We start from the raw sequence: 9,012 nt of genomic DNA, 5'->3' as shown, positions 1-9,012 counted from the left end.
GCCTGCAAGTACTTGAGGCCTCCAGCCCACCTTTCATGGTAGCCTCTTGGGAAGCAGATAAAACCTGACACCTGGAAGGGAGGTGGGCACAGTTCCACAGTGAGGAAATGAAAGCACCTTCTACGGTTGACGCTTGTCTCAGGGGCTTCTGTAGACAAGGGCAGATGGAATTTAACCACAGGTCCAACCAACCAGTTGGATTCACTTACAGCACGTGAGTGCCTTATACAGATATTTCCCTTTACCTCTTGAAAGAAGCTGCAAAAGTGTACAGGGTATAAGGGAATATCCCAGCCTCAGCCTCAGTCTTGGTTCCATGCCCAGAGCTCTTGCTTCCTGTCCGTGATGATCCTAATTCATTCCCCACTGAACTGCCCTCACTGCCTGAGCTCTGAAATGGCTGTTGTCAGCCAGCCCAGTTATGTGGACCCAACTCTGAAAGGTGCCCGAATTTAAGTACCAGCTATTTTTCTGACTCTCAGGACCATCTCTCCATTTCTGTGCCTCCTTCTGCAACGTGCTGATACCAACATAAACATTTCCTTCTTTAAGAATCTTTCAGTCAGATGTGCTCTGGAAGTGTTGCAGGTTGTTGCTATTTCTAGGGCTATCATTATAACACATTTTAGCTGCACTAATTCCCTCAAACAGAAATTGTTCTGCCTGTAGTAGGCTGGGACAAAGCAGCCAATTAGTTGTCTCTTACACGTTTATTAACTCTGCAGCTTTCTTTCAATGAGTATGTGGAATCTGGAAATGTTTTAATATATTTTCATAAGCTGTGGGCACAACAAGTCCTGTTTCAAGCTAATAACCATGCCATATAATTAATCCTGATTACACAGATATTTAGTATCGTTTTACATATTCCAGTCCTTTCCTGGTGCCACTGCATAGCCAAGGCATATTTAAAGCCACAGCCATCTCCCTTCTGTTTCCAAGCAGTTTGCAAGATTTTCTTTTGGACAGGTTTGCACTTAACATGACAGCCTCAAAGAACAATTTCATTTCATTGACGTACATTTTATATATATATATGTGTACAGGCTCTGATCAAAAGTCAAGTGACAAAGCCCAGGATACCAATAGCAGGCATTTGTCTACTTACAGGGAAAAGCTGGTATTTGAAAGCTATCAGAAATTAACAACATGAATCTTTAAAAATCTGTTCCTTAAACATCTGTTGGCTTTGGGCTGAACATTTACTGCATTTAGGATTTTACTGTGAGGTAGCAGTCCCCAAACAAAAGATCTCTCACCTCATTAGACTCTGGTGGGGGAACGAGAAAAAATTGCTCTGTGCAACCCTATTATAGATGGGTATCTCTCTCTGCTGGCGGGGCTGTCTCTATAGAGATGGACATGGATATTTGATGAGATTAAAATGCTTCAGTTACCACTGTCAGTGGTTCTTTAATTTAAAATGAAGAAAGCAAACAAACATTCCTTTTGATGAGGTAACTGAATGATGCTAGGGAAAAGCATTTGGCTGTCAGGTGGTAATTAGGTTCGGTAATAGTTGTGGGTTTTTAGCCTTGGAGGCTGTGGCCCCTGGGAGTCTGAGAGAAATGATACATTCAATTTCCAGAGGAGAGGAAGATGCTGGATGCTTTTCTCTGCTAACCCTGCAGGTCCCTGCAGATAAGAGCATTCAGAACTGCAGTACTGACAATCCTCCTTGAGCCAGCCTAAACTGTTGTGTCAAAATCACGAACAGAGAATGGGAGAAGGACTCAAAGCAGAGTGTTTAAAGATGCCTAACACAGTCAGGCTGGCTCTGACCACATACACAAGGAACTGCTGGAATGGCTGCACTGAGAGGGTTTTTAAAAGCTGCAGAAGCAGCTTCAGCAACTGCTGTATGGTCTGGGATGATATTTGTAACATCCATCTTACACATCACTAGAAAGTCTTGAGTAGGTAAGTGTTCCTTTGCAAACCAGCAACTGTTCCCACAGGTACTTTTTTAAGGGTGAAGGGGGGAAGTAAGGAGAAGGGAGTGAATATCAAGGCTCGGGAGCCTCCCTTGCCAATTTGGAACTGGCTTTTCCACTGCAAAATATAAGTTATTTTTTGGTGTGCTATTAAGAATTGAAACCCAAATGGAACATCCCAACAGGCCCAAATACATTGAATTGCAGATTTTGAGTTTGGAAGCATTATTGCCATTTTCTCAGAGCAAAGGTCAACTCTGAATACAGTGTTTCCCATGAAGCAGGAGCTCTGGTTCCTGCCTCACTCTCCTCCTTGCTCTATTGCACCACTTTGTCTGTTCAAGGAATGACAGTTCTCAACAAAGAGGTCAGTGGTATCTCCCCTGCTCGTCACAGAAGCCAAGAAACACTGAAAGGACATTGACTGGCCAGCAGCAGACAGAGGACCAGGAGCCTTGCACCCATTCAAGCTTGTGCATTTCAAACTCCTCAGTTCACATCTTTATGCACTGCTCACCAGTGCTTGCCTTCATGCCTAGAAAGACTTCCTTGTGGACAAACATCCACTGAACAGGTACCAAAGCTGAAGTAAGGACTTAGGGTGAGAGGTGATCCCCAGATAAAGAGTCCTAGTTGGACTGGCACAAGGAACCTGTTGTGGAGTTGCCAGCATGGCAGCAGGTCCAAAGGGAGATGAAGGACTCTGCCTTTAGCACAGGCTTGCCAGTAATTTCCTGAAGCATTGCAAAAGTTTTCACTTCCAGAATTAAAACTTTTCAAAATAAAGTGGGTCTGACTCTCTTCTCACTCTAAGGAGATAAATGAAGGGTAAGTCCATTAAAGATACTGGTGTGAGATTGGTGTACAGCAGACAGAATTCAGGAAAGATATCGATATCTCCAAAATCCTCTGAATATTTTTTCAGACATAAACCAGCTATCTTTCCTGATCATAAATGCTTTATTTCCAAATGGAATTTCAATAAAATAAGCACAGTTAGACTCGCACGCTTATTATAAAGCCATAACGCCGAAGCACTGCAGTTTAGTCATGAAAGGTATTAAAAAAAGCAGCTCTGCTAAAGCAAGAGAAATTGCTTTCTGACCTACCGAGTCTTAGGAGTAGCTGGTAGTGGTCTCTCCACCAAAGAGTTCAGCCTGTAGTAATCCAAGAACGTCCTGGCCACATTTCTTCCAAGCTTCATATCTGTGAGGTTTTAATTAAGGAGATTTTTTTTTGAAAGATTAAAAATAATAATAATAAAAAGCTCAGAGTCTAAAGTGAAATTACTGCTGATTGATGCATGAGCAAGTTTTACATTAACCACCTCACAGCGCTCAGGCTTCAGGCAAAGTGACTTACGCAAGCAGATATAGTGGGGGGCATCTTGTTTTGCTTCTTTTCACAGGAAGGTGCTGCATAAAATCACAGACAGGAGGACACAATCTCCCTGTCCTCCTGTACCTAGCTGCAGATTCCTGTGGTGGTCATGAAGGAATACACTAGATAGAAGGGGCCTTCCAAATTCCACATTCAGGGAAAATAATTACCTAAAAATGCTTAGTTACAGGCAGCATTTCTGTGCTTGTAGCCAGGAAAGGAGGTCAACAATATCATGATTTGAATCAACCATGGACCACTGTACAAACTCAAGGCTAGGATTAAAGCTGTAGCCCTCCAAACCTTTAGCAGTGACTCCCATATTGTCCTGAGAAAAATGTGCCCTTCTTTAACTGGGCTGTACTCAGTACCCGAAATGGTGACTTTAGCAGTGAAATGGAAAGACAATAGATTACCTTAGGGAAGTCAGCAGTTCTTCTCTCACTATTCCTCCTTCAGCTGACCCAGAGCCCAACACTAGGCAGGTGATGCACATTAGAGCAGCCACAGAGACCTCACAGGCCCAGGTGCCAGACCTTCCTGAAAACTCAGTTGCCTAAAAAGAAGCTGATTAACCTGCAAAAGCATTGAAAAAATAATATCCTACACAACCTGTCCATGGGGTGAATGTCCTGCTCGTCTGAAATGTCAGCACTAGGTCTGACAGCATCTGCTTCTCACCTATGTCTAGCTGGGAGAAATGCAGTTCATGCCATTATCCACAGCTGTATTAAAGGGGCTGAGGAGTCCTTTACTTGTCTGTTTTGATCTGATGCCTACTCACACTACAATAGCCACATACTTCTCAGGCCACTGCCCCAAATGGTCATCATTAACAGCCATTTCAGGAGTGCTGATGCAGTCATTGAGGTGAGTCCATAACCTGAGCAACCTAAATACACCCCTGCACCTGACACCCAGCAGGCCAGGAAAAGAAACTCTTGCTGTGTTGTTTTGTGTGCATACGTGCATGTTCTGCTTTATCAATAGTTTTCTGTTGATGTTTCCATTAGAGACAAATTGCAGAAGTGCAGCTTCCCAGGGGCTTCCAGCAGTGCCTGTGAAGATGCTGGTGTCTAAATGAAGCTTTTATTACCCGCCCACTTACATTAGGCACATCAAAACAAGTGAGCATGAGACATCAGGTTCAGGCATCACTGCGAGATCTCTTGTTTGTTTGTTTGTTTATTTATTTATTTAAAGGACAGGTTGAAATGATGTGACTCAGTCTTTTAAAAAGCCAGCCACCAGCTCTGCTAACACTGCAGTCATTCACAGTTCTAGTGGCTGAGGACGATTCCTGACACTGCTTTTTCTCTCTCACTTTCCCAGTTCCCACTGCTGTGCCTGGGGGTGGTTACATGGATCTATCCCTTCTCTTTCAGAATCCATCCCGATACACTCATTGTGATCCTAGTATCACACGTACTGCAGGCATCAATATTCTTCTGCCCAACAGCACAGCCTGAACAGCTGGTGCTCATGGCTGCTGTCTGCATGGACAGGGATAGCTGGTTGTGTGAAGCAGCACCGGCTGCTTCAGGGCTGCTGCAGTTACCCAGCAAGCTCCTCAGCAGCCTGCCAAGCGCCAACAGACCGCACGAACCGTACGTGCATGGAAGTTCAGGAAGTTGGAGGCAGCTTCAAGTTTATCAGTTCAGGGAGGGCATCATTTCTTTGAAAGTATTTTGCGATCGTTAGTGGAATTTGGGGATGGCTGGAAGTGGTTTGGTTTCTGCAGGTGTGAACTCAAAGCAGTGGCAAGGGGTTAAGAGTTCAAAGTAGTCTGCGAAAGCAAGAAATAAGAGGAGAGGGATGTCAGACATTTAAGGGATTGAGAAGACTAACATGCTTGATCTTGTAGTGTCTTTCATTTACTTGGCACTTTAAAGACTTAAAGTCGTAATTGGACTCAGTAAAGTCTCTAGGACATTTTGTCAGTGCCAATCTCAGAAGGCCCCTCTGACAGAAATGGCCCTGCTGCCTTTTTCTTTGTCTCTCTACATTGCTTGTGTTTGCATGGTGGGAAACACCTGACCTGCTGTCCTGGAGGAGGAAGCCTTTAGATGAGAGTGGGTGCAGCCGAGGAAGTGGCTACGTGAACTCCTGTGCGGTGCCTTACAACTCTGCCTTAACCCTGACCTGGAGCAATCCAGTTCTTCTACTGAATCTGAGTCTCAGGAACAGCTTTCTAAAGGCATGGGCAGTTAACCACAGGAATAACCCACCGTAGCACATCTGGAAACCTCCAGAGCACTGGTCTTCAAGGAAAGGTTAATGGTTTAGGACAGGAATGGTTTAGGTCTAACTAACCTTGTACGAAGTTAGGGAAAGGTAGTCCAGATGCCCCTAAGGCCACTGCACTCCATTTTTCTGCATTTCTTAACATGTTTTGCAGCACACACAGTATTCTTGTTTGCTAAAGATTACCAGGAAAGGTAACACAAGACAAACACTCTGAAGAAACTGGAAATGCAAACCTATGCCACATGCAGCCATAGAAAAGTCACAGAATGGTTACAACTTACAGTCAGCATTGATGGAGAGAAACTCGAACCAGCATGGGATAAAAAATGTGCATGTTCTAATACCAGTCTCTTAAGCCATTCTACCCCCTCTGCTCTGCCTGCTGCCTTTGCAAAGGATGAGCAGTTTCTGTCATGGAAATCAGGCACCTGATACATAAAAGCAGAAACAGCAGTAACTCTCTCCCTGGGACTGCCTGGCCTGGGCAAGAAATGGCCTGACTCACTCAGCAAGTGCAGGCTGCAGAACTGACAGAGAAAAGCAAGCCAAAGCAATAATATTTGCATATCTTTCAGGTGCACAGAAAACCCAGATTCCACTTTGGCCTATAATATATCACAAGCACATAAATAACTGAGACTAGACCGAGAACCCACTTTGACTGGGATATTGGTTTGTGTGTTTTTTAACCAGCTTCCTTTCTGCAATCACATATACCGCAATCACATATTGCCACAGAAGCTCCCTACCTGCTTTGAATTGCACTTGACAGAAGGCCATTTCCCAGCTGTTCCTATCATGGGAGCTCAGCTTGTACAAGACAGAAATCCATTTGGGAGAGTCACAGTGGAAAGACCTGGGTGAATCTTCACCTCCCCTTAGTGTCCACAATTCTGTTTCTTCTCCCTCCTCTTTAGACTCATTCCTCCACATTCTGTACTTCTACCTGAGAGTAGAAACCAGCATGTCCAAGGCTTCTCGTGCCAATGCTGCTCTCACAGCATTCACTCTCTGAATGGCAGCAGTAGTTTTGGGGAGATTTCAGGACAGCCTGTTTACTCACAGCTCTGCCAAATTTCACAGATGTTAGGAAGATCAAGAATCGTGCTGGGCTTCCTGAAAAATCCTCTGTATTTATGATCCCTACCATGCCATACACCCCAAAGCTTCCAGCCCTGGGAAGGAAAGAATACAGAGGAGTTGGGAATCTCATGAGCCATCGCTAGTTTTCAACTGAGAAGATTTGTCGATCCTACTGTGAACAGTCTGGAGTCTCTAGAAGCACAGACACAGCCTTGTTCTGTCTGTACATGGAGGCAATAAAAATCTCAATTTGGAAACCAGTTAGCAGTACAAGTCATTAGGGGAGGTACTAACTGTTGCTGCTTTAATAGCTCACTGATCATTTAATAGTGTCACTGCTGCAGAGCATGGTGGCACCATTCACTCGCTTCTGTTTTGCTTTTTGAAATTCAGGGTCATTCCACTTTCAAGTGAATGGATTATCTCTCTTTCCCCCTTTTGCCAGACACTACAAACTGCTTTAAATACATAAAAAAAGGATGGCTCCTTCAAGCTCACCATCTCATTTTCATAAGGTCCAGTGTCATTGCTTTGGAACAGGAAGAGAAGCCATGGTGGAGGTAAGGATTTGACAAGGACAAAACAGTTGGCAGCTCCCACTCATCTTTGATAAGTCCTGTGGGGTCTCTGCCAAGCAGATTGGATCTCTGTTTTTATGTCTCATCTAGAGGACGGCACTGCCATCAATTTGAAACACTGTGCTGGGTTATTAGCTTATGGAATTCATCCAAGTTTAGTCTTAAACAGGATTTGAAATCACGGCCATTCAATCCAGAGGCAGCACTGACCAGATCGACGCAAGTCTTTTGTTTCAGAGAAACAGCTTTAAGTTATCCTAAAGACAGACAGAGGGGAATTAATAAAAAATAGGGAGGGGGGGAAGAAGGGAAAGAAACTGAGACACAAAGAGAAAGATGAATCTTTTTAATAACTCAAATTAAAAACCAGGAGCATCTCTTTGTTTGTCAAAACTGAATGCTACAGCAAATCTCAGTCCGCCACCACAACAATCCTGTTATTTATGAAAAGAGGGTTATTTTGTGTGGGATAGTCCCAGATGACTGTGGTCAGCTAGCACATCGTCAGCTTCATACAATCTCATGAGAAATATGGATGAGGTTTTCTTGTCTGTTTATAGCAGCTTCCATTGATGGATCAAATCCCTTCTTGACTCAAACAAGAGCTCTAATGGAAAATGGCATTACACGGCTTTAAACCACCATGTTTTATCATGCCCATCCTGATCAGAACTAGTCCTCTCTTTTAGCAGAGCTGTTTTCACCAGTTAGTGACTTGGTTTATTTCACAGGGTGGACACTATTCTTTAATAAATAAGAGATGCTGCCCCTATCACAGCTAATTGGGGGGCTCACTTCAATCAGAGCATAACTGGGGCAATATAGAGAATTGATGGTGGAGGGTGAGGGGAAAAGGGGTTATTCTGTGGCTTCTAACCAGCATTTAGCACACTGCAAGTCTGGGTGCTGGTGATGCATCCTTCTCTGAGACTGTCACTCTAGAGAAACAAGGTTTAGAATGCCTAGCACACCTGATTACGTATTTCAAAATCATTATCAAAGGAGGAAGCTTTTAAAATGAGTGTAGGGAGGGGAAAAGACTTACCCTGTCCACCCTGCTGACTTTGGTGAAAACAGGACCAGGCAAGGTAGGCACTAAAGGTTCAGGCTGTTGGTTCTGCAGGGCTTCCTGGTGTATGTGGGCATGCTTTCTGGGGAGAGCCTGCCACTTCCAACGAGAACAGGGCTCTTCATAGCTCCAGTGTAAGAATGAGGTTCCATGTGGGAATTAACTGGTGACACCCTCTTATGATACTCAGCAGGTCAAGCTAGAGAAATGCAACCAGATCACCAAGCCTTAAAATCTATCGATGGTCTGAACACAGCCAGCCAGCAAATAGCAAAGGGACTTTCCCCAAGTAAAGTATTTCCATTCCCAACAGCCTCAGTTCCTGATCCCAAATGGAACAGGTGCTTTCAGTAACAAAATGTAACAGCAATGATGAGTCTTTATTTTTATTCCTCTTGTGTGCTCTCAGGAAAGGAACCAGGCAGACACATCCCTGACTGACTATTTCAGGCTTTCAGGCTCTTTTCCTGAAATGCTTGATTGTGGTGGAAGAAATTACCAAGATGGAAGTTGTGTGCTCTTCTCCCTGGGTAATCAGAGGCCTGTAATTTTCTCTCCTCCTCTGAAAGAGGAGATTGGAGAACAGGTATCTTGGAAAGTGCTGTTTTATCTTTGCCAGAGGGACTGTGCCACAAGGACCACACTGCACTTCCCACCAACTCGTGTTAATATCAGCTATTGCCTCTGCCTTTTTTGTGAGCTAAACTGAAACAGGCAGATC

The 9,012-nt window shown here is 44.1% G+C and overlaps 1 protein-coding gene across 1 annotated transcript in view; it reads right to left on the bottom strand.

Annotated features, from left to right (window-relative positions):
* Positions 1 to 3,039: 3,039 nt before the first annotated feature.
* AGBL4 (AGBL carboxypeptidase 4) overlaps positions 3,040 to 9,012 on the bottom strand; it is a 907,448-nt gene continuing 901,475 nt past the window's right edge. Inside the window, exon 14 of the mRNA XM_062004362.1 lies at positions 3,040 to 3,140. Within this exon, the coding sequence (XP_061860346.1) occupies positions 3,040 to 3,140 (101 nt within the window). The remainder of the gene's footprint in view (positions 3,141 to 9,012) is intronic.

Source organism: Colius striatus, chromosome 10 (assembly GCF_028858725.1).
Source record: "Colius striatus isolate bColStr4 chromosome 10, bColStr4.1.hap1, whole genome shotgun sequence".
Taxonomy (NCBI): domain Eukaryota; kingdom Metazoa; phylum Chordata; class Aves; order Coliiformes; family Coliidae; genus Colius; species Colius striatus.
Note: the sequence above shows the minus strand (reverse complement) of the source record. Positions and strands in the feature narration are given on the sequence as shown.